This window comes from Chlorocebus sabaeus, chromosome 26, assembly GCF_047675955.1.
Source record: "Chlorocebus sabaeus isolate Y175 chromosome 26, mChlSab1.0.hap1, whole genome shotgun sequence".
Lineage (NCBI taxonomy): Eukaryota > Metazoa > Chordata > Mammalia > Primates > Cercopithecidae > Chlorocebus > Chlorocebus sabaeus.
The window spans coordinates 21310400-21336040 of NC_132929.1; the positions used below are offsets into that span (position 1 = coordinate 21310400).

Sequence of the window (25641 nt, forward strand, 5' to 3'; positions counted from 1 at the left end):
TTTTGAAGTAAGCTTTGGTTGCAGCTGAGAAAACTGAACAGGCATAGTTGGGGAGCAACATTAGGAGGCCACCATTATAGTTGAGATGAGAGGGTATAAGCTAGAGGTGGCAGAGCTAAATCGTTTTCTTTGGTCCAAAGCTGCCTATATGCCCTTTTCTAAGTGTTTTCCAACAGAATTCATGAGATCATTCCACAGGATCTCAGCAAGTGCAGTTTCTGATAATTTGGTCGAATTTGTTCAGTAGCTGCTGCAACGGAGGGCTTAAATCTTTCATCTACACTTAACAAGGGGAGACCGGAATAGTGGCAAAACCGTAGTTAGCAAGACTGAGGCTCGCAGACACCTAGGCATCGATTTTAATGGTCCAAACCGCAGGGAAAGCGCGCACTCCCTGTTCTTAAGTTTTTCCCTAAACAGGGAGATAACACTAAAAAGCTGTCCCGCGTGAAGCCTGAAAGTCCTGTTTTCTCCCTAGCTTCAGTGAACAAAGCCTGACTGCTCGCCCGCGCCCAACAAAGACAACGCTCTTCCGGTCTTCGTGACCCACCCGGTGAGCAGCCCAAACCCGCCACCGTCCTCCCTCAGCTCCCACCAATCGGGTCGCAGGGCCTCGAGCCCCGCTCTGCTGAGTCCGTTGACACTGCGTCCGGGGCCAGACGACGACATCAGCGCGGGGTCCCCACAACGCCATGGGGCAGAGCCAACTCTGAAGCGCGTGACCGAAGCCTGCAGTTTTTCGCTTCCGTCACTTCCGGGTGCGACAATCTCTTCTGTCCGGCCAGACACTGGAGTCGTTAGGTGCCTCCTTGCTTCTGACGGGCCACACGTTTGCCCCTTCTCTCTGTTCCCAGCTGGAGGGATATGAGTGTCCCTGGGCCGTCGTCTCCGGACGGGGCCCTGACACGGCCACCCTACTGCCTGGAGGCCGGGGAGCCGACCCCTGGTACGTACTGTCCGGTAGGAAGCGCGGCCCGGGCTGGGTGTGAGGGGCCGGGACCTGAATGGGTAGGACTCCGGAGAAACCGTGGGGGAGTAGGCGGCTTTTGGCAGCTACGGCCCCCGGGCTCTGCCTCTAGTGCAGAAATGGGGAACCGCGCTGGCCCCTCTACCCAGCGCAATGGACGGAACTGAAGTCCCGAGGGCAAGCTTTGTATTGGGCTGCAATTGGAGGCGGTTGATGGTGAAGCCATTCTGAGTTTCTGTGTTGACTCCGATACGTCATTAGTTATTTTTCATACGGCAGTGGTGGGGGATGGATTTACCAGAAAGATGATCAGCTTATAATTCAGAGAGGTGACGTATCCTATAATATTGACCACTCATGAAATACTTGGTCAGCTTGGTGATATTGCTTCATCCCTATTCCTGCAGCAGTCTTCTCGACCGAGTTCCAGGAGGGATTTAAGCTCTAATGCCCTAAGGCATCCATTGAATGGAATGAATTAACTTGCTGTGCACCCAAAATGGTACTATTTATGTACCATCCTTGGGAGAAGTGAGAAAATGGTCACTCAGAGCATTTTCTGTGTTCTGTGATTCAGATGAGGCCCTAGATGAGAAAGGCTGCAGGGCTTTGGATATGCTTTTTCTTTTACCTCCTGTTTCAGAAATATAGGGGTTACCCCCAAATAGTGCTCTCAGCACTTTCCTGTTCATGCTTTTCCTCAAGGATCTCTTCACACTTTCATAAGTCGCTTCTATAAATGTGACTTCCTTGTATGTATTTGAAACTTGGGCCTCTCTCTTTACTCTTGTTTGCTTCTCCATCTGCTAGCTGGATACTTTGACGTGGTTGTTTTGCGCTAATCTCACAGTAAGGCATGTACATAAATGAAAACGTGTCTCATCCTGTTAATGGTGATAGGTTACTCTGAGTTGAAACTTTGAAAATGCTCTGGACTTTTTCCTTTCTCTCCTTCCACCTCTAAGGGATTCTCCTATACAATTCCATCTCCTTGCAATTTCACCCTTAAAACAGCCGTTGAAAGGCTAGTCCACCTCCAGTCTTACTCTTTCAACGCATCTGTCCCACTGCTATCACATCACCGTCCCAAGATAAAGCTTCAGTCATGTCATTCCTGTACTCAGAAACCTTAAATAGCTCCTCACTACTTATTAACAAAGCTCCAAACCATTAACTTGGCAGTTAGAGGCCCTCTCTGGCCTTCCACATGGTCTTAAATAAGCTCACTATTGCTATGCTGCATATGCCTCATGCGTCTCCAGAAGAAGCCTATATTGTATTCCAGCCTTTCCTCATGCTGCCTTCTTTACCCATATTGCATCCATTCCACTCCTGCCACAGATTTCTTCCCCATTTGGAAACAGTCCTCACAGATTGTTGGTGGGAGTGCAAATTGGTGCCAGTTTCTTAGGAGGGCAGTTTGGCAATGTCTATTTAAAAAATGCATAAACTCTTTGTCCCAACAGTCTACTTCTAAGAATTTATCCTACGGAAAGTGACACAAATATACAGATAAGCAGGGAAGCTCACTGCAGCATTGTTTGAAATAGCAAAAAGTGGAAATAACCTAAATAATCCATCTATGGGGGACTGGTTAAACAAACTATGGTAGAATTCTGTTCTGTTAAAGAGAATGTAGTAGATCCCTATATGTTGGTATGGAAAGATACCTAAGATACATGTTTTAAAAGTTGCAGAATGGTATGAGTAATATTTTGTTTGTGATAAAAAACAATATATGCACAGGCATGCAAAGACAATTTCTGGAAGGCTCTGTGAGAAACTCCAGAGTAGCTCCTGCTGGAGTAAGAAGGAGTATTTTTACTTTTCAGTTTGTGCCTCCCTCTGTAGTGTTCTAAGTTTTTACAGTGAGTAACACTCAAATAGACAAAGAGAAATGAAAACTCCATCCATTCTTTGAGCTTTAGCTCAATGTCCACACTTCCTTTAGAATTTTTCTTAGACTTCCCTAATGAAAGTCGCTCTCCCCAGAATTTTCATAACATTTTCTGTTTCTCTAATGGCACTTCTCATATTCTGTGATTCGTCGTATTGTGCCCTTCCAGGGAAGGGGACTTGCCTTATTTATTGTTGTAACCTCACAACCTGGTACATAATATAGATGTTCAGCAAACCTTTCTTGTATGAATAGAGTAAGGACCCTCCCTTTCTTCTTCTTTACTCTCCCACAATAAAGCACCTTGAACTTAGTAATTAAATATATATAAAAACATGAGTAGCTTCTTAACCATTAGAAGCAGAGGGTAAAAGAGAGGAAAACAAAACAAACAAACAAAAAACATGAGTAACTGAGACTCATTAACCAGAACATTGGTGTGGGAGGAGGGTTTGTGGGTTAAAATGTATGAATATATTTTAAGTGAAGTGAATTAGTTGTTATTCCTTAAAGTTGAAATGCCCTTTTTTGGGGCGTTCCTTTCATAAAACAGTAAGAAAATTGTTTTCTATATTTATTAATACTTAAAGTTGCTGATTGCATTGTTATTGTCATCAAGCCTTAAGCAGTAGCATAATTGGTGGATATAATTTATTCACTTCCTATACAGTTGGTACATTAATATCCCTAAGTGCTTCACTTTTCTCTCTCTCTCTATATATATGTATATATATAGATTTTTTTCTTTTGTTGGTTTTTGTATTTTTATTTTATATGTGGAGTGCTTCAGCTTCTAGTTAGCTCTTACCTATTTGAATATTGCCTTGCAACTTTGAGAAGTCCAATGTTTGTTCATGTGTTTCTTAGGGTTAAAAATTACATAATTTTATTTTGATTTTCAAAAAGTTTACTTTGAATATGATAGCATGTTGTTTTCCTCAATCTTTTTTTTTTTTTTTTTTTTTTTTGAGGCAGAGTCTTGCTCTGTCACCCAGGCTGGAGTGTAGTGGCACGATCTTGGCACACTGCAGCCTCCGCCTCCCAGGTTCAAGCAATTCTTGTGCCTTAGCCTCTCGAGTAGCTGAGATTACAGGCATACAACATTACACCTGGGAAATTTTTGTATTTTTAGTAGAGATGGAGTTTCACCATGTTGGCCAGGCTGGTCTCAAACTCCTGACCTCAAGTGATCCGCCCACCTCAGCCTCCCAGAGTGCTGGGATTACAGGCATGAGCCACTGTGCCGAGTCTGTTTTTCTCAGTTTTGTCAAAATTTAAATCTGTGGTACAAATTATACTTAGAAATGTGTCACAAGTAATGTGTTGTGATAACTGTATTCTGTAGAGTGATCTAATTTGATGTTACTGATGGTTACTAGACTATAATTGAAGAGAGATGTTTCAGAGTTTAATATTAATCATAATTTTAGTGTATAATTTTAATAAAGTGACTATCTTACTTTTTTTTCTCTGATTATAAATCAGTGATTCCATCTTACAAACCATTAAACCCTATTTAGAAATTGTATTTTTCTTGGTAGGAATGGTGATTGATAGTTATTCATCTTAGATGTTTTTGAATACCTGGCACAATGCTTACACTTTTATTATTCAAAGGAAAGTGATGAGGCACTGATCCCAGCATCAGGTCTAGATTTATACACAAGACTATGATTATACACTATTTTCTAGGGTAAATTAATGTGCTGAATCTTAAGAGAGAAGAAATTCTTAGAAAATCCCTCTTTTCCTCCCTAATAACACAACCCCCCTTTTACATGTAAATAACACATCAAACTATATGCAAAATCAATGTTGACCTATATTTTTGTTTCCATAGAATTGAAAACATACTTTTTTAAGGCATTGCATTTCTGTTTATATAATTTCTTCATGCTTTTGAAAGCAAGAATGCTTTAGTTCAGTGACTGTTACCCACGTTTTGGCCTCAGTCTCCTTTATTTTATTTTTATTTTTATATTTATTTTTTTTTGAGACAGGGTCTCACTCTGTTGCCCAGGCTGGAGTGCAGTGGTGTGATCATAGCTCGCTGCAGCTATGAACTTCTGGGCTCAAGTTATCCTCCCACCTCAGCCTCCTGAATAGCTGGGACCACAGGTGTGTGCCACCATGCCCAGCCATTCTGGGCTCAAGCAATTCTCCTCCCTTGGCCTCCCAAAGTGCTAGGATTACAGGTGTGAGCCACTGCTCCTGGCCTTCAGACTCCTTTGATAATCCTGTGACAACTGTAAGTCCTCTGCCCTGAAAAATATATAAAGATACAGAATTTTGTGTAAATGTTCATTTATCATAGGCTTTACCTTATTGTAGTAACTTAAAAAACATTTTTTTGAGCATTCATAACTCATTTTTTAGAGGAAGCTCAGAGATAAAAGTTTAAAAAGAAAAGAAGGATACCTGTGGTTGGGAGTGTGTGTGTGTGTGCTCTCAACCCCATTTGTGGGCTTCCTTTCTACCTGCTACTCCCCAACCTCCTTTTATTAGCTGTGTCAATTTGAAAGGTTCTGACTGGTCAGAGTGCAGTGGTGTTTACAACTAATTGATCACAACCAGTTACAGATTTCTTTGTTCCTTCTCTAATCCCACTGCTTCAGTTGACTAGCCTAAAAAATAAATAATAAATAAATAAATAAAAGGTTCCTAAATTTGATTTTTGCTGGGGACAGGTTTAAGTGACACTTCTCCAGATGAAGGGTTAATAGAGGACTTGACTGTAGAAGACAAAGCTGTGGAGCAACTGGCAGAAGGATTGCTTTCTCATTATTTGCCAGATCTGCAGAGATCAAAACAAGCCCTCCAGGAACTCACGTAAGCTAATAAAAAACCAGATATACACTAATTTCCTCTGTGGTATAGTCATAATTTGTATAATTGTATACCGTGTTAAGACATAGTATTTTTTAACATGGAATTATAATTGAGTATGTCTATATCTTTATTGATAGCAGATGGGAGTAGAGGAGTATATAGTATTCTAAATGTAAAAAGTGAAATGAATACTCCTAGGGTGTTTGATTTCTTCTGAGAAGTCCTCCTAAATCTTACCTAGCCTCTGTGATTAGGTTTGGTGTTTTATCATTATTTTATTAAAGTATTAACCTGTTGGGGATTGTTCAGGTGGATATATACTTGTTTCCGAGTAGAGTTGAAAAACTGCCTCCATAAAAGTCACACTTGTTTTCAGTTGCTAGTTCAAATGAGTTGCCAGAGATCTGTAAGTATCTTTCCTGAGATGATCTGTTTCATTCCCAGTAGATAACTTTACTAGTAAGTAAAGATTGGGCCGGGCACGGTGGCTGATGCCTGTAATCCCAGCACTTTGGGAGATCGAGGCGGGTGGGTCACGAGGTCAGGAGATCGAGACCATCCTGGCTAACACAGTGAGACTCTGTCTCTACTAAAAATACAAAAAATTAGCCAGGCATGTTGACGGGCGCCTCTAGTCCCAGCTGCTCGGGAGGCTGAGGCAGGAGAATGGCGTGAACCCGGGATGGGGAGCTTGCAGTGAGCCGAGATCATGCCACTGTACTCCAGCCTGGGCAACAGAGCGAGACTCCATCTCACAAAAAACAAAAAGAAAAAAAAGATTGGAGGATATGTTAAGAAAACAGGATAAGATAGAACAGAACCCACAGAGTGGGATCAGTATACAAAAATATATACTCAGGCTTTATTAGCTCCCATCCACAGACAACAGACTCAGCTTCTGCCTCCTTCTGGGTCAGGGCCTCTCTGGATAGCCCAGGCTGGCCTGTCATTTCTTTCTGTGGTGGTCATCTTTACACTGGCTACGAACTGCTGCTGCTCTGAGACCTACCCTTTGAAAACTTACTTAAGAGGCCTTTATTAGGGCAAAAGGAGAGGAATAATAACTGTGCTCATTTTATAATTACAAGTAATGTTATAATCCTTGGTGTTAAGGTACTAAATGCATATAAAAGGATCTTGGCTCACTGCAACCTCCGCCTCCTGGGTTCAAGAGATTCTCCTGCCTGAGCCTCCCAAGTACATGGGATTACAAGCGGTGCACCATCACACCCAGCTATTTTTTTTTGTATTTTTAGTACAGATGGGTTTCACCATGTTGGCCAGGCTGGTTTTGAACTCCTGACCTCAACTGATCTGCCCACCTTGGCCTCCCAAAGTGCTAGGATTACAGGTGTGAGCCACTGTGCCCAGCCACATTCTCTGGAACCTTCTTTGAGAGTGGCCAGACTTACGGGTCAGGAAAGCACTATACTTAAAATTACAGTTTTATTATAAAGGGCACAGATCAAGCCTAGCCAATGAAGAGACACACAGGGCAGTGCCTGGGAGGTTCCTGAACACAAAACTTCTGTTTCCTCTCCCAGTGAGAGGAAACCTCTGCTGCCAGCACATCAGTGTGTTCAGCAGCTGTGTGTCCAGCACATCAGTGTGTTCAGCAGCTGTGTGTCCAGCACATCAGTGTGTTCAGCAGCTGTGTGTCCAGCACATCAGTGTGTCCAGCACATCAGTGTGTTCAGCAGCTGTGTGTCCAGCACATCAGTGTGTCCAGCACATCAGTGTGTTCAGCAGCTGTGTGTCCAGCACATCAGTGTGTCCAGCACATCAGTGTGTTCAGCAGCTGTGTGTCCAGCACATCAGTGTGTTCAGCAGCTGTGTGTTCAGCACATCAGTGTGTTCAGCAGCTTGGCGTTCGAGGCTGCAGTGAACTGTGGTCACGCCACTGCTCCCTAGCCTGGGTGACTGAGTGAGACCCTATCTCAACAACAAAAATTCAGTCTTTTAATCTGTGTACTTGGAATGTCTCTATTATTTAGATGTTCTTTGTTATTTTTCATTAGTCTCCCATCTTGAAGCTCTAGGGGCCCATCATGAGTCACTTTGTTAGTGTAAACTCACGTGTGATCAAGGGAGCTCATGGATAACAAAGACACTTCTGTCACTTGGAAAATTCCAAGGATTTTAGAAGCTCTGTGCCAGAAACCTGGGACAAAGATCAGACAAATTCTTTGTTAGATAACAGGTGTCTGTTCAGATCTTTTGCTTATTTTAAAATTGGATTATTTTTCTTATTGTTGAGTTTTAAGAGTTCTTTGTATATTTTTGATATGAGTCCTTTATGAGTTTTGCATATATTTTCTCCAAGACTGTGGTTTGTCTTATTACCCTCTTTACAGTGTCTTTGGCAGAGCAGGAGTTTTTAATTTTAATAAATTTATTTAATAAATAAGAAAAAATTAATCAGTGTTTTCTTTTATGAATTGTGCTTTTGGTATTGTATCTAAAAACTCATCACCAAACCAAGGTCACCTAGATTTTCTCCTGTGTTTTCTTCTAGAAGTTCTAGTTTTGCATTTTACATTTAGACCTGTGATTTATTTTGAGTTAGTTTTTTTTTGTTTTGAGACGGAGTTTCGCTCTTGTTGCCCAGGCTGTAGTGCAATAGCACGATCTCATCTTACCGCAACATCCGCATCCTGGGTTCAAGCGATTCTCCTGCCTCAGCCTCCTGAGCTGCTGGGATTACAGGCGTGCGCCACCACGCCTGTCTACTTTTTGTACTTTTAGTGGAGATGGGATTTCTCCATGTTGGTCAGGCTGGTCTTGGACCTCAGGTGATCTGCCCGCCTCGGCCTCCCAAAGTGTTGGGATTACAGGCGTGAGCCACTGCGCCCAGCCTATTTTGAGTTAATTTTTATGGAGGCTGTAAGGTCTGTGTTTATTAATAGATTCATTTCTTTGTGCATGGATAGCCAGTTGCTTCAGCACCATTTGTTGTTGTTGTTGTTTGAGACAGGGTCTCACTCTGTTGCCCAGGCTGGAGTGCAGTGGCACAGCCTCAGCTCACTGTAGCCTTGATTTCCTGGCTCAGTGATCCTCCCACCTCAGCCTCCCAAGTAGCTGGGACTACAGGCGCACAGCACCACACCTGGCCAATTTTTGTATTTTTTGTAGAGACAGGGTTTCACCATGTTGCCCTGGCTGGTCTTGAATTCCTAGGGTCAAGTGATCCTCTTGCCTTGGCCTCCCAAAGTGCTGGGATTACAGGTATGAGCCACTGTACCCAGCCACTATTTGTTGAAAAGACTATCCTTTCTCCACTGCATTGCCTTTGCACCTTTGTCAAAGAGAAGTTGATTGTTTTTGTGTAGATTTATTTAAGGGTTTTCTGTTCTGTTCCATTGATCAATATGTTTGTTCTTTTGCCAGTACCATGCTGTCTTGATTTCTGTAGCTTTTTGTTGTTGTTGTTGTTGTGTTTTTTTTGTTTTTTTTTGTTTTTTTTTTGAGACAGGGTCTCACTCTGTTGCCTGGGCTGAAATGCAGTGGCGCGATCTCAGCTCAGTGCAACCTCTGCCTCTGGGAGGTTGATTCTTGCACCTCAGCCTCCCAAGTAGCTGGAATGACAGGTGCATGCCACCACACCGGGCTAATTTTTGTATTTTTCATGAGATGGGGTTTCACCATGTTGGCCAGGCTGATCTTGAACTCCTGACCTCAGGTGATCACCTTGGGCTCCGAAAGTGCTGGGATTATAGGAGTGAGTCACTGTGCCTGGCCAGATTTCTGTAGCTTTGTAGTAAGTATTGAAATTGGGTACTGTGAGTCTTCGAGTTTTGTTCTTCAATATTGTGTTGGCTTTTCTATGTCTTTGCCTTTCCATATGAACTTTCAAACAGTTTGTTGATATCTATACAATAACTTGCTGGGATTTTGATTGGCATTGCATTGAATCCTTAGATCAAGTTGAGAAGAATTTACATCTTAAAAAATATTGATGGGCTGGGCGTGGTGGTTGACACTGGTAATCCAAGCACATTGGGAGCCTGGGGCAGAAGGATGGCTTGAGGCCAGGAGTTGGAGACCAGCCTGGGTAATGTAATGAGACCTTGTCTCTACAAAAATATTTAAAAAGTCAACCTGGCATGGTGGTGTACACCTGTAGTGATAGCTACTTGGGAGGCTGAGGCAGAGGATCCCTTGAACCAGGAGTTCTAGGCTGCAGTGAATGATGATCATGCCACTGCAGTCCAGCCTGGATGACAGAGTCAGACCCTATCTGAACAACAACAGTTGAGTCTTTTAATCTATTATGTACTTGGAATGTCTCTCTATTATTTAGATTTTCTTTGATATTTTTCATTAGAGTTTTATAATTTTTACATTTAGATTCTGTACATATTTTGTTATATTTGTACCACAGTATTTCACTGGGGGTGGGGAACTACTATAAATGGTATTGTTTTTAAATTTCAAATTAATTGCTGGTACACAGGAAAGAAATTGACTTCTGTATATTAACCTTGTATCCTGAAATCTTACTATATTTGCATATTAGTTTCAGGAGGTTTCTTGTTGAATCTTTGGGAATTTCCACATAGGAAATCGTCTGGGAACGAAGCCAGTATTATTTCTTTCTTCTCAGTTTGTATATCTTTTATTTCTTTTTCTTGTCTTACTGTATGAGTTTGGACTTAACGTATGATGTTGAATAGGAGTTGTGAGACCCCTCTTCAAACTGAAGAAAGCAAAACTGCAGATAAAAGAGGGCTGATGTATTTTCTGGAAGAGACTGTGGGGAATTGGTATCATTTCTTCCTTAAATGTTTGGTAAAAATTACCAGTGAAGCCATTTGGTCCTGGCATTGTCTTTTTTGGAAGGTTATTACTTACTGAATGAATTTGTCTAATAAATATAGGCCTACATAAACTTTCTGTTTCTCCTTGTGTAAGTTTTGGTAGTTTGTATCTTTCAAAGAATTAGTCCATTCCATCCACATTATCACATTTATGAGCACCGAATTGTTGAAAGTATTCATTTATTATCCTTTTAATGTCTTGGGATCAGTGGTGATTATTGCTCTTTCATGAATAATACTAATACTTTGGGTCTTCTTTTTTCTCGATTGTCTCACTAGAGGTTTATCAATTTTATTGATCTTTTAGAGAACCATCTTTTCGTTTCACTGATTTTTTTGGTATTCCCCCTTGTATTGTTTTCTAGTTCTAACAGCCTATTTTTGCTGTTCTGCTTATCTTGGATGGTTGACTTGCTGGGTTTTCCTCTCATCCATTCTGTATTTCACTTTCTGTGATCTCTAGTCCAAGCTGGAGGGGCAAAGTTATTTATTTATTTATTTATATTTGTAGAGACGGGGTCTCACTCTGTCACATAGGCTGTGGTACAGTGGTGTGATTATAACTCACTGCAGCTTCTAACTCCTGGGTTCAAGCAATCCTGCCTCAGCCTCCCAAGTAGCTCGGACCACAGGTGTGTGCCACCACGCCCAGCTAATTTTTTTTTTTTTTTTTTTAGTTTTTGTAGAGGGTCTCGCTTTGTTGTCCGTGCTGGTCTCGAATTCCTGGCTTCAAGGAATCCTCCTTCCTTGGCCTCCCAAAATGCTGGGATTATAGGCATGAACCACTGTGCCTGGCCAAGAGACAAATTCATGACCTGTAGGGTATGCCAGACTCAGTGCTGGATAGTAGAGATGTTGTGATTGCCCTCAGCCTCTTCGTTGCTATTTCTTTTTTTTTTTTTTTTTTTTTTTTTTTGAGACGGAGTCTAGCTCTGTCGCCCAGGCTGGAGTGCAGTGGCGCAATCTCGGCTCACTGCAAGCTCCGCCTCCCAGGTTCACGCCATTCTCCTGCCTCAGCCTCCCAAGTAGCTGGGACTACAGGCGCCCGCCACCGCGCCCGGCTAATTTTTTCTATTTTTTGTAGAGACAGGGTTTCACCATGGTCTCGATCTCCTGACCTTGTGATCCGCCCGCCTCGGCCTCCCAAAGTGCTGGGATTACAGGCGTGAGCCACCGCGCCCGGCCTGCTATTTCTTTTTTTATCATTATTCTCTAGATAGCACAGTTTTACAAGCAAATCACATCATATTTTTCTTTGTAGCATTCTTTAAAATATTCAGGTAGGTGACCCTTTTAATGTCACTTATTCCTGTGATCCTAACATTGATTGATGTGGAAAGAAATATCAAGGAAGTTGGCTTCTCTTCCTCAATGAGTTTTGAATCCTAATTTTAAAGAGAAACATTAGAAATTATCTGGTCTGACCTTCTCACTTTGTAAAAGAGGAGACTTAGGCCAGAGAAATAAACTGAATTTCTTTTTTTTTTTTTTTTTTTTGAGGCGGAGTTTCGCTCTGTCGCCCAGGCTGGAGTGCAGTGGCCGGATCTCAGCTCACTGCAAGCTCCGCCTCCCGGGTTCACGCCATTCTCCTGCCTCAGCCTCCTGAGTAGCTGGGACTACAGGTGCCCGCCACCTCGCCCGGCTAGATTTTTGTATTTTTTAGTAGAGACGGGGTTTCACCGGGTTAGCCAGGATGGTCTTGATCTCCTGACCTCGTGATCCGCCCGTCTCGGCCTCCCAAAGTGCTGGGATTACAGGCTTGAACCACCGCGCCCGGCCAATAAACTGAATTTCTAAGATCACATAACTGGCTGTTGGCTGGGGAAAGCTATGATTTCCAGTCCTATGCTTTTTTCATCTTGCTGCTTAATTATCTTTTTTGACTTACTATCCCTTGATACTGCATCTTTTTCAACTCTAATCTGAAAAACCATTGTTCCTTATTTCCTTTATGGGAATGTTGCAATTTTAAGATATATAAAACATTGAATTTCTACAAAATTCAAAATACTACAAAAAACTTCTTTTCTGGAATAATACAGAGAGTTGTTAAAAGTAACAGGTAATAAAATACTTTTAAATGATTGGATTATTTTAGTTATTAGAAATTGAAGCAATAATAAAAGACACAATAAGTTATCAGAATGTGGCTTTAGAATATTATTTTGAAAAATCCTATTCTATATTAAATAAACCTTGGAGAGTTAATATGTTTCCTACTTAACGTCTGTTACGATTAACCAAGATGAATATGATTCCTTTTAATGGGCCAGTATTTTAAATATGTAGAGTTTGTCTTGACTGTGTGTTTTTGTTTCAGACAGAACCAAGTTGTATTGTTAGACACGCTGGAACAAGAGATTTCAAAATTTAAAGAATGTCATTCTATGTTGGATATTAATGCTTTGGTAAGTATGATTTAGTTGATGTAACTTAATGACATCTTATCTTAGCAATAGCTAGATTTTAAGTTTAGAATTTGTCTTTTTAACAAGAAACCTTGATTGAACTTGTATTGTGTTGAATTATCTTTCAAATGTTGAATTTGTAGTAATTCAACTACTAAATTTAGTAGTTGTAGTAATTTAGAAATTGTAGTAATTTGTAGAAGTTGAACTTATTTGTGCATTTAGAATAGACCTGCTCATAATTGAAGACTTAGAAAAGAGGACTGAGACTGGGTACAACGGCTCATGCCTGTAATCCCGGCACTTTGGGAGGCTGAGGCTGGAGGATTGCTTGAGCCCAGCAGTTCAAGACCAGCCTGGGCAACATAGTGAGAACCCATCTCTACAAAAAGTAATTTAAAAAAATAGCCCGGCATGGTGGCAGATGCCTGTGGTCTCAGCTATTCCAGGAGCTGAGGTGGAAGGATTGCTTGAGCCTAGGAGGTTGAGGCCACAAGTGAGCTGTGATTGTGCCACTGTACTCCAGCCTGGGTGACAAAGGGAGACCCTGTTTCAAAAAAAAAAAAAACTAACTGGAAGTAAAGAACCTTTGGGATACCATTTTTTTTTCTTTAAAGAAAGTTTATTTCTCTTTACCAATTACATGGTTCCTTAAATTAGCATTTTAATTATATGGCATATTCATAATGCTATAATAAATTAATGCCATCAGCTGCAGTGGACACTGAGAACGATCAATTATAGCTTTCAATATAAATAGTTGAACAGTTAAATTTCATCAGAAGTTCTATAGCTTTTTGATGAGAGGAAGTGATACTCTTTATTATAAGAAACAAGGAATTAACAAAAAGGGAACTTGTTGCTACCTTTATTTTCTGATGAACATTAAAAATAGTTTCGTTTGTGGGCGGGGCATGGTGACTTATGACTGTAATCCCAGCACTTTGGGAGGCTGAAGTAGGAAGGTGGCTTGAGGCCTGGAGTTTAGGACCAACCCGGCCAGCATAGCAAGACCCCATCTCTATTAAGAAAAAAAGAAGCTGGGTTTGCATGACTGTAGCCATTCATGCACACCTCAAAAAATTGACTTTTCTTTGGACAAAGATGGTTTACTCATGTTTTCCATTTATAGCAATTAAAAACAAAGTTCATATTCTCTGGCATTAGACAGAGGCCTATGGAAGTAAATACAGAGTCATCTGCCTGGTAGTTCCTGGTTTCTTGTGAGGGAGGTGGGCAAGGCTACACTGACCTACTTTTGTGTTCCCCAGTGAGATCCTGTTGCAACAGAAGGAATATTTGTTGAATGAATGAATGTTGAATGAATTAACCAAGCAGATGTAATACTGTTGCTTTGATCTGAAGGGGCAGGATGGAGTCTTCCTCTTTTTTCTTCGCTTAATCAAGAGTAGTTTTTATTATCATCTGGGAACTGAAAACTGGAAGGCCCAGGATATGTAAAAAGGGACTGTAACTTCTGAGCTAATCAGACAGTGACTTTACTTGCAGCTACATTAAGGCTGTGAATCTCTCTACTGATATTTCTTTCATTTCTTCTCTTTCTGTAACCTTGTCTGAAAATAGAGTGCTTTTCTCCTTCTCTGTGACATCTCTAGGCTTGCATTATCCTCCCATCTTCTCCTGACATAAGACTTCATTTTAGATTATGCAGGTTGGCTGAGTTGTAAGTCTGTACTTATGATTCCTCGAGAATGAAAGTGTCCTCACAGAGATCATTCTGCTTAGTCTGACTAAGAGAGCCCAAGGAATAGGATTAAACTTGTCCACAGTCCTCTCTGTTCAGGGCTCTGTGGCCACAGCTTGGGTTTTCCATATGGACAGACACTTCACTTAAACTATTTCATGTGCTCTGGCTCAGTCTCTCTCTTGTAAAGGCAGAGAGAATGCTTCACTTTTCTTAAATAAAACTGATAGCGTTATTAGATAATCTTATCTGAAATTTTATAATTACATGTTTTTAAAGCAAAATATTGTCTATTCCCATCTTAATATAAATGTCTATTTTATGTTTAGTAACACTTTTGTCAATCTGAACTAAATCAAATGTCTTTCAAATCCTACTAATGATATAAGGAAATCTTTATTTTGGAATTAAAATGTTGAGATAAGGCTGTAAAAATTTTGACCAATTTAGGAAGCATGAACTGTCATTTATATATTGCCTTATTTATTCATTTTGATATTTTAGTCTATTTTAACTTGACTTTTCATTTATTTTTCCACGTTAAGTTTGCTGAGGCTAAACACTACCATGCCAAGTTGGTGAATATAAGAAAAGAGATGCTGATGCTTCATGAAAAAACATCAAAGTTAAAAGTGAGTTGAAAATTCTTTCACATTCTTTACAAAAGTAGAAGTTTAATTGTCGTTTTTTTTTTTTTTTTTTGAGACGGAATTTTGCTCTTGCCATCCAGGCTGGAGTGCAATCGTGCGATCTCGGCTCACTGCAACCTCTGCCTCCCGGGTTCTCCTGCCTCAGCCCCCCAAGTAGCTGGGATTACAGGCGCCCGCCACCACACCCACCTAATTTTTGCATTTTTAGTAGAGACGTGGTTTCATCATGTTGGCCAGGCTGTTCTCAAACTCCTGACCTCAGGTGGTAACGCCCGCCTTGGCCTCCCAAAGTGTTGGGATTATAGGTGTGAGCCACTGTGTCCGGCCAGTATTCTTCTTTTGACTTTTATACCCTCATTTACAATAGCATAATTAATTCATGGTACATTGTTTTCTTTTAAAAACTGTCATTGTTTATGAAATATTAGAGACAGGGTCTCACTATGTTGCCGAGGCTGGTCTTAAACTCCTGAACTCAAGAGCCCTCTGGCCTCGACCTCCCTAAGTTCTAGGATTACAGACATGAGCCGCCGCATGCAGCCTAAAAGATGTCATGTTGTTTTGAACTGCACACTGAGCTTTTTTACCAATAGCTGGGTTGATAGGCTTGGATTCTCTGGATATGCACTACAGTTTCTCATTTAATAACAGCTTAGAGCAACACATTTGTTTTGAATCAAAAGGACCTTAAATTATCCCAAATTTAAATGTCCAAGATGAAATTTATTAGTGTGAATGAATTGCCTCAAAGCAGAGCTCTATTATTTTCAAATTAGACCATACCTGTAACTCCTGATTGCTCTCTTGGTTTTTAATTTTTTTTTAACACAGAAAAGAGCGCTTAAACTGCAGCAGAAGAGGCAAAAAGAAGAGTTGGAAAGGGAGCAGCAACGAGAGAAGGAGTTTGAAAGAGAAAAGCAGTTAACTGCCAGACCAGCCAAAAGGACATGAAAAGTTGTGTTTGTGTGTTTTCTTCTCCTGTCCCATATTTGGGTTATGATGACTTAATGTAGACTGAAGTTGAGGTAGTGCCTTATGCCATTATGTCATATGTTGAAATCCTTATTCCGGTATTACTGTGTCTCCATGCCTTTTTTCCAAGTAGCAGACGTCATGTTGCTTGGTTTTTGATATTTATATGTAAGTTTTTCAAATTCTGCTTAATTTTAAAATTTATTATTTTGATCTTGAATTATTTATAAACCGGAAAATGGTTTGATTATTGTGAGTCAAAACTCTAAGTGGTTAAAAATTAGTATGAATTTTTTAGCTTCTTGATGAATACAGATTTAAAACTCTCCAGTTCTTATTTTATGAAATGACTTGCCTTTCTGGTAATACAATGCTGATGTTTTAGTAATTGCCTTTTCATTACTTAGTTAAGAAGAAATGCCAGCTGTTTAATCACACCTACCCCTGGAAAAGAGGTGAGTGAGCCTTTTGAACAGTTGAATTCTATAGCTTTTTGGTGAGAGGAAGTGATACTCCTTATTATAACAAACAAGGAATTAACAAAAATAAGGAACTTGTTGGCTACCTTTCTTTTCTGTTGAACATTAAAAATAGTTTGGTTTGTGGGCTGGCCATGGTGGCTTATGGAGAAGAGATGAGCCTTTGTGAAGAACATAATGGAGAAGTGCATGCAGGAGAAATAACAGCACTTTAGGTGTAGTTCAGATGATGCCAGATAGATTCTACTAACCATATACTCTCTCAGCTTCTTAGCGTCGTTGTCACTGCTTTCTGTAGCTTTTGGGTTCAAAGTAGATTATATCTATTCCTAAAGCTTGGTGGAGGTGGGGGAGCTATCACACACTCAAATGAGCTTGTATATTTATAATACAATATAGTATTATAATAACAGTTATCATACACTGAGATATACTTTCTGTGCTTGTAAAAAATTCTTAGCCGGGCGTGGTGGCTCAAGCCTGTAATCCCAGCACTTTGGGAGGCCGAGACGGGCGGATCACGAGGTCAGCAGATCGAGGCCATCCTGGCTAACCCAGTGAAACCCCATCTCTACTAAAAAATACAAAAAAACTAGCCGGGCGAGGTGGCGGGCGCCTGTAGTGCCAGCTACTCGGGAGGCTGAGGCAGGAGAATGGCGTAAACCCGGGAGGCGGAGCTTGCAGTGAGCTGAGATCCGGCCACCACACTCCAGCCTGGGTGACAGAGTGAGACTCCATCTCAAAAAAAAAAAAAAATTCTTGAAGTGAGGCCGGGCGTGGTGACTCACGCCTGTGATCCCAGCACTTTGGGAGGCCAAGGTGGGCGGATCACGAGGTCAAAAGATTGAGTCCATCCTGGCCAACATGGTAAAACACCGTCTCTACGAGAAATACAAAAATTGGCTGGGTGTGGTGGCAGGCACCTGTAGTCCCAGCTACTTAGGAGGCTGAGGCAGGAGAATCGCTTGAACCTGGGAGGCAGAGGTTGCAGTGAGCCAAGATGCACCACTGCACTCCAGCCTTGGTGACAGGGCAAGACTCTGTCTCAAAAAAAAAAAAAACTAGAAAATTTCTTGAAGTGGAATGATGTACACCAACTATTGACTTTATAGATAATTACAGGGATGGTGAAAAACTAGTAAATAACTTCACAAAAGAGGCAGCATGATACGTTTAGTGTTTTCTAGAATTTTTTTTTGTATATTGTATGTAAGAACTTATTGTTTGAGGGAAATATTATGAGGTTTCATTGTTTAAAATCAAGAGTGTGTTGTTTACTGTTTCACAGTATTATTTAATATCCAAGTGGTCTCCAATCTCCATTACATAGGGACTGTACAGAGCCTGTGAAGATGTATGAATGTGTATCTTTTATAGTCCACAATACATTTTTGGTAAGATGGAATCACTACCTCTGATCACATATATCAGACTAATGATGGAGAAAGCATTAGGTTTAAGTTGAGGGCTAAGAACTGGTTTGTTTAAAGGTTTAAATTGTTGGAAAGAGCATTTGCCTTCTTTAATGAATGATGGTCTCAGAATTCAGTTGACTTTGACCTAATATTTAAGAATATAAATATATTTTACTTGAAAAGGCTGAGTGTTGCCCTCAAACACTTGCTAAAACTGCCTAGGGCAGGATTCATTGGGGCTTGTGGACAATGTCACCTAATTGCTGAATGTACTCATTATAATATGATATCTGACAAAGGTGGTACAGTGTTTCTGAGTTATTTGGGACCAACTGCGTGGTTGTTTAAAATGCTGGTTCCTGCACATGACTCTCCATCTACTGAAGCACATCTCTTTTCTGTGTGTTGCTTTGCTTTTTGTGTTTAAAGTTTCCCTCAGTGATTCCAGTGCACCTGAAAAGTTGAGAACCACAGGCTTAGTGGTAGGTTGGGGTTTCCCACACTAGGCTGCATGGCATTATCACCTGGGAACGTTAAAAAAAAGTACAGACATTCTCGATTCTTAGTGTAGTTATGATGTGGATCCCATGTATTTTTTTAAAAGCTCCCCAGATAATTTTGATGTCAGGAGTCACTAGTATAGACTATCTATCTAGTGAGTTGTGTTATAAGCAATGAGATACTTTAAAAGCTACCCAGTAACTCTTGGGATTAATTTTATGAAATAAATTCTGAGCTGCTGCTTTTGATAGTCAGACTTAAGACTGAACCCCAGTAGACAGGCTATAGATATAGAATTCTGGTTAGTTAATTGAACTTTTGTGATGTGTTTAAAAACAAATCATATTTATTGAACAAATGGCAAGGCACAAATACTTTCAGAATTGTATTTAAGTTTTAAAGATTTTTTAAAAAGTGAAAACAAATATATATTAGTATCCTCTATTTTAAAGTCAATTGTAAACCAGAAGTACTGTTATTTTGGTGATTAAAATCCAAAACTTTAGCTGTATTTCAGTAACAAAAACATATCTTACTAGACTGAGTGCGATGGCTCACACCTGTAATCCCAGTGCTTTGGGAGGCTGAGGTGGGAAGATTCTTTGAGCTCAGGAGTTCAAGGCTGCAGTGAACTCTGGTCGCACCACTGAACTTCAGCCCGGATGACAGAGAGAGACCCTGTTTCTAAAAACAAAACAAACAAACAAACAAGGTATCTTACTGACTAAACTGGAATGGAACTCATAATTAGTCTTGTATTTTTCCACAAAATAGTGAATTGGTACTTGGGAGACTTCTCTCTTTTGTTGAAAAAATTGCTTTTGTTTTCAAATTATATCACCTGTGTTCTGAACTAAAATGATGGGAGTTCATTTTGTATTTACTTTGCAGTATATATCATGTAAATATGCAAATGTTGAATGTAATGTAGATTGTGTCCTCATTGAGTTTTTGGGTGATACAGTTTATAAATATACCAATTATATACCCTCATACATTCATCTGATTTTGAGCTTGTAACATGAGAACTGCTTTTTACACATTTAATAAAAAAAGTCTCTGAATTATCTGATATCATTTAGCAAGCATCCTTCTGTGCATAGCACTATATACTCCCCTTCATGTACATTATTTCGAACATTCTACTATCTTCTCTTCTCACCTGTTATCTTTCTCTTAATGTTCTCCATCTATTGTGTCACAAAATTATGGGTCCACTCATGAAATTTATTTTAGAAAGGTGATAAAAAGGGGAGGGGCGGTGGCTTATGCCTGTAATCTCAGCACTTTGGAAGGGCAAGGCAAGCAGATCACTTGAGGCTAGGAGTTCGAGACCAGCGCGGCCAACATGGTAAAACCCTGTCTCTACAAAAATTACAAAAATTAGCCGGGTGTTGTGGTGCATGCCTGCAGGAGAATCACTTGAAATGGGAGGCAGAGGTTGCAGTGAGCCAAGGTCACGCCACTGCACTCCAGCCTGGGTGACAGAGTGAGATGCTGTATCCAAAAAAAAAAAAAAAAAAAAAAAAGGATAGAGACTGGGCACAGTGGCTCATGCCTGTAATCCTAACACTTTGGGAGGCAGTTGGATCACTGGAGGTCAGGAGCTCGAGACCAGCCTCCAGCCTGGCCAACATGGTGAAACCTTGTCTCTACTAAAAATACAAAAATCAGCAGGGTGTGGTGGTGTGCTTGTAATCCCAGCTACTTGGGAGGCTGAGGCAGGAGAAGCTCTTGAACCCAGGAGGTGGAGGTTGCAGTGAGCTGAGATCATGCCACCGCACTCCAGCCTGGGTGACAGAGCGAGAGCAAGACTCCATCCCCCAGCCCCGCAAAAAAAATAGTGTGAAAAGATTCTAGTCAAACCAATTTCATAAAGGTTTTCACTTTTCTTTGAGAACAAAAATAATACCTACTATTAGTAGTTTGATAGGTAGAAAGTGCTTCAGAAGGATCCCTGCATGTATGACTTATAAAAAATGAAAATTTCAAACTTATAGAATATTTCAGGTCAGATTTTTAACTTTTTTTTTTTTTAAGGATATTTTATTTAAAAAAAAAAAAAAAGTGAGCTCTGGGAACAGGGTTAGTCCATTCAGGCCTTCAATCCTGGTGGTGATTTTGTCCTTTTCAATGATGTGGACAACAACTCCACGCCTGACACTGCAACCCGGTCAACCGCATTCAGCATGGCTTGAGAGATGCTTTTTTTTTCTTTTTTTTGAGAGGGAGTCTCGCTCTGTCGCCCAGGCTGGAGTGCAGTGGCGCGATCCCTCACTGCAAGCTCTGCCTCCTGGGTTCACACCATTCTCCTGCCTCAGCCTCCCAAGTAGCTGGGACTACAGGCACCCACCACTGCGCCCGGCTAATTTTTTGTATTGTTAGTAGAGACGGGGTTTCACCATGGCCTCGATCTCCTGATCTCGTGATCTGCCCGCCTCGGCCTCCCGAAGTGCTGGGATTACAGGGGTGAGCCACTGCGCCTGGCCGAGATGCTTCCAAACAGGTGTTCTGGATCCATGCTGGGCTCCCAGAGGGACTTGCACATTCTGTACATTTGTTTGGCGCAGGTGCCACTGACCACAAAGTCATCAGTTGCCATGGGGCGGCCGATGAGATTGAGAGAGCAAATGAAGGGCTTAAAGCTCTTTGGGTCCAACCCAGAAATGACTGGCTCAGTATAGTAGGGACCAAACTGTTTCTCATACAAGAGGTTCGCCATTATGTTCATGAGAGTGTAAGGTTTGGTCTGCCAACCTTTCTTCAACTCATACAGGTTCAGCTGGAACTTGCACTGGGCAACTGTCTGGACGTCCGTGGCAAGTCCAGCTAGACCGGTGTATGGCCAGTCAACCATGAACAGCATCTTCTGGAAGTCCGTGGTCACCATCTGGGCCTGGATCCTGAAGCATCTGTCTGCGGCGATAGCCACACAGTTCTTCCTCTTCATGGCCATGACAGGCCCTCCATTATAGGACATAATAGACGTGATTGTGGTGTGCTAGGACCCCTTCATCCAGATTTTTAATTTTTTTAACCTTGGAGTTTTTGGATCCCAGAGGGAGGAACTTCTGTGAATGGCTTTTGGAGGGGACACAAACCCTTATAATTGTATCACAGAATTTTCTGTATGTGTATTTCCCAGGATTGGGTCTACAGATTTCATCAGATTCATATGATGAATCTATAAAATTTCCTACAAAGCGGTGATTCTTGATCATTAAACCTCCAAGCCTCATTGTGCACATATTTAAAAAGTTACTTTGTTTCTAAATATTTATTTTGATGAAGATAGTTCCCATATAGGTTCGTTCAGATTAATCAGATATTTAAGATTTGTTCTGTTGCTAGTTGATTCCTACTGTTTTTTATTTTTTATTTCCGAGACAGAGTCTTGCTCTGTCGCCCAGGCTGAAGTGCAGTGGCGTGATCTCAGCTCACTACAAGCTCCACCTTCCGGGTTCACACCATTCTCCTGCCTCAGCCTCCCTAGTAGCTGGAACTACAGGTGCCCGCCACCACGCCCGGCTAATTTTTTGTATTTTTAGTAGAGACGGGTTTCACCATGTTAGCCAGGGTGGTCTTGATCTCCTGATCTCGTGATCCGCCTGCCTCGGCCTCCCAAAGTGCTGGGATTACAAGTTTATTCCTACTGTTTTAGCTCAGTTTGTATGTATGAGGTCAAATGCCATTTAGTCTTCAGGTTAGCATTTGAGTGAGACTAGGTTTATTTTCAAAACCTGTAAGAGAATGAAGTGAGTAATCAAGAGAGACAGTTCTAATGACTGCAATTTGAAAAGCACTTAAAGCAAAAATTCCAAAGAAACACAATGTAAAAGAAGGGCAATCAAAGAGAAGGTGGGTAAAATTTGGGATGGGATGGGGGTGGTGATTGAGAAAGAGAAAACAACAGGCCTAGGCCAACGTGGAAGGTCAAGGTAATTTATGCTTCATGTATGTACCCTGAATAAGGGAGGCCTGCAGGCATGTAAAGAACAATAAACAGAAGCCACCTATTTTTGGTTAAAAGTAACAAAAAGTCGCCCCCTACTGTCACTTTATTGTAAATGGAGGAAAAGTTTGTAGCTGTTCATCCTGGTTTAGACCATAAATATATTCCTAATGAGCTCTAGGAAGCCTGCAATGTTCAAATCCTGATAAGGATGGGCTGAAAATCACTCTGAGAATGATTTTCACTCTTATTTTTGGTCTGACTTTTATTAGTCCATTAGAAGAGACAGTTAAACAGTACAAGGGACTACAGGCTTGGCGCGGTGGCTCATGCCTGTAAACACAGCACTTTGGGAGGCCGAAGCGGGTGGATCACAAGGTCAGGAGTTCGAGACCAGGCTGGCCAACATGGTGAAACCCCATCTCTACTAAAGATACAAAACATTAGCCAGGCGTGGTGGTGCATGCCTGTAATCCCAGCTACTCGGGAGGCTGAGGCAGGAGAATCGCTTGAACCTGGGAGGCGGAGGTTGCAGTGAGCCAAGATGGTCCCATTGCAGTCCAGCCTGGGTGACGGTGAGACTCCATCTCAAAAAAAAAAAAAGACAAGGGAATACTAAGAAACAAAAATATGTCTATAAACCTGAAGGTTCCTAGCCTTCCCTTTGATTATAAAGTTAAAAATTTTAAAGCATATAGTTGCCTTAGTAATATAGTGGTTAGGATTATGAACTCAAGTCAGATTGAAACCGAGCATGATGACTCACACCTATAATCCCAGCACTTTTGGAAGCTGAAGCAGGAGGATCACTTGAGCTCAGGAGTTTGAGACCAACCTGGGCAACATAGTGAAACCCCATCTCTACCAAAACAAAAAAAAAAAAAAAAGAGGAGGAGGAAAGAAGAAGAAGGAGGAGGAGGAGGAGGAAGAAGAAGAAGAAGAGGAAGAAGAAGAAGAAGAAGAGGAGGAAGAAGGAGAAGAAGGAGAAGAGGGAGAAGTCACATATCTACATGGGGGACTATTTTGCCACCTTTTGCACATCTATTTTTGCTCATTGGAGTGTTCACTGCCTATAATGTCTGCCTGTTGGACACTTGTTTATTCTTTGCAAGTCAAATGGCACCTCTTTATGGTTTTTCTCACTGCCACCCAAAGAATTCATTTTTCTGTGTTCCCACAGTACTTTCATAATACATTGCCTTAACGCTTACAGTATTAGTTTTGTGTTCATGTGTTTTTCAGATGTGTTCTGGGTATGACTGAAGTGAGTCGTAGGAAGCAGTGAACTGCTGCTGCCTGGAACCTCCCCCAACCCCATTCCCCTGCAGTCCTACCCTCTGCCCAGCATGCTTAGGAAAGTTGATTGTAGGGAACCCAAACAGTCCCTGTAAGTAGGAGGTAAATAGATAAAAGGTAACTAGAGTAAATAGATTAAGAAAGCAACCAGATTGCTTAACATGTCATCAGAGACTTTCTGCGCACTTTCATTTTCACGGTATAAAAGGTAAGGTGTATATTGCAAGTCCTGAGATGTACCTCGTCTTGCTGCTGCCCAAGACTGCCTACTATGTAAGTTTCCCCTGAATAAATTTTTGGCTACCTACCAACCTGGAATGGTCTGCTTCTTTCTTTGGTCTGAGCTTGCCCTCCGCTTATGGAGGCCATTATTGGTTCCAGTAGGGAGTTTTCCTAACATATGATCAAAGATATTTCTTTTTCTTTTTCTTTTTTTTTTTTTGGAGATGGAGTCTTGCTCTGTCGCCAGGCTGGAGTGCAGTGGCTCGATCTTGGCTCACCGCAACCGCTGCCTCCTGGGTTCAAGCGATTCTCCTGCCTCAGCCTCCTGAGTAGCTGGGATTACAGGCACACAGCCCAAGATATTTCTTAATTATCTTTGTATTCCATGGTGCGGTGTCTGGTCTATCTATAGTTTATTGTGAGGGCTGGCAAGTCTGAAATTTGTAGGGCAAGCCAACAGCTGAAAACCCAGGGAGGAGTCAATGTTGTAGTTTGAGTCCGAAGGCGGTCTGGAGGCAGAATTTCCTCTTCCCTGGGGATCTCAGTCTTTTTCTCTTAAAGCCTTCAACTGCTTGGATGAGGCCCCCACTATTATGGAGGACAATCTCCTTCACTCTAAGTCTACTGAATTAAATTTAATCTCATTTAAAAATACTTTCACAGCAACATCTAGACTGGTAGTTGGCCAGATACTGGGCACCATGGCCTATCCAAGTTCCCACATAAAATTAACATTCATAATTGGTTTTCAATATGTATTTTGGGCTTGAATTGAATCTTGTAGGAAAGAAATATACATAGATTTTAAAAGGCTATAATGAAAAATCGGATTATATAAATGCCAAATAAAGAATATTACAATTAAAAAATTGAATTTCTGCAATTCAGACATTGCTAAGGAGCTTGTAATCCTTGGATAATATAAGCCACTGCTTCCATGACTAATTATGTATTTAGTTAGACTAAAAAATAATGATAACAGGTTCTGAGATTTTAGAAATAAAATGAGCTCAGGGATAATGAGTGAACTGGAGGACACAAAAATAGATGCCATATCTGTTTAGATTTATATCTTCTCCATCAACTAGGGGCTGCTCAGGTCTCTTAAAAATAGCTTCAGGAAAGAGGTGGGCAAATTGAGAGTAGGCTCAACAGATAATCCGGCTCTCAGACTTGTTAACACAAGGCACAAAAGGGGTAATGCTGCCATCTTGTGGTATTGTTCCCCTAGTTCTACAAATTCTAGTATTGTCTCAATTGATCTGATGAAGTTCAGCCGGCCTAGGCCTTTTTTCTTTTTTGAGACAGTCTTGCTCTGTTGCCCACACTAGAATGCAGTGGCGCGATCTCAGCTCACTGCAACCTCTGTCTCCCAGGTTCAAGCGACTCTTGTGCCTCAGCCTCCAAAGCAGCTTGGGCTACAGGCGCCCACCACCACCCCCCGCTAATTTTTTGTATTTTTAGTAGAGATGGGGTTTTGCCATGTTGGCCAGGCTGGTCTCGAATTCCTGGCCTCAAGTGATCCACCGGC

At 41.2% G+C, this 25641-nt stretch overlaps 1 protein-coding gene and 1 pseudogene across 6 annotated transcripts; one reads left to right on the forward strand and one right to left on the reverse strand.

Annotated features, from left to right (window-relative positions):
* Window positions 1-655: 655 nt before the first annotated feature.
* Window positions 656-24193, forward strand: BLOC1S6 (biogenesis of lysosomal organelles complex 1 subunit 6). Of its 6 annotated transcripts, none has more exons than XR_012091483.1 (7): window positions 656-946; window positions 5552-5693; window positions 12831-12918; window positions 15169-15255; window positions 16105-16227; window positions 16653-16700; window positions 21417-24193. XR_012091483.1 is itself a non-coding variant. In XM_008016742.3 (5 exons), exons 1-5 carry the CDS (start codon window positions 865-867, stop codon window positions 16222-16224), a joined length of 519 nt encoding a protein of 172 aa, XP_008014933.1. In that variant the 5' UTR covers window positions 658-864; the 3' UTR covers window positions 16225-19712. The 6 variants fall into 6 exon arrangements, 1 of the variants encoding a protein (XP_008014933.1); XR_005244310.2 differs by lacking the exon at window positions 21417-24193 and adding an exon at window positions 17185-19712; XR_005244309.2 differs by lacking the exon at window positions 21417-24193 and adding an exon at window positions 19180-19712 and having other exon boundaries at window positions 657-946.
* LOC103246089 (proteasome subunit beta type-3 pseudogene) lies at window positions 21102-21879 on the reverse strand (annotated as a pseudogene).
* Window positions 24194-25641: the final 1448 nt, after the last annotated feature.

Excerpts from the sequence above, each read along its gene's own strand:
- BLOC1S6 (XM_008016742.3), top strand. The coding sequence starts at position 865 with ATGAGTGTCCCTGGGCCGTCGTCTCCGGACGGGGCCCTGACACGGCCA. Across the intron at positions 947-5,551 it reads GGCCGGGGAGCCGACCCCTG|GTTTAAGTGACACTTCTCCA; the intron begins GTACGTACTGTC and ends TGCTGGGGACAG. Across the intron at positions 5,694-12,830 it reads CAAGCCCTCCAGGAACTCAC|ACAGAACCAAGTTGTATTGT; the intron begins GTAAGCTAATAA and ends TTTTTGTTTCAG.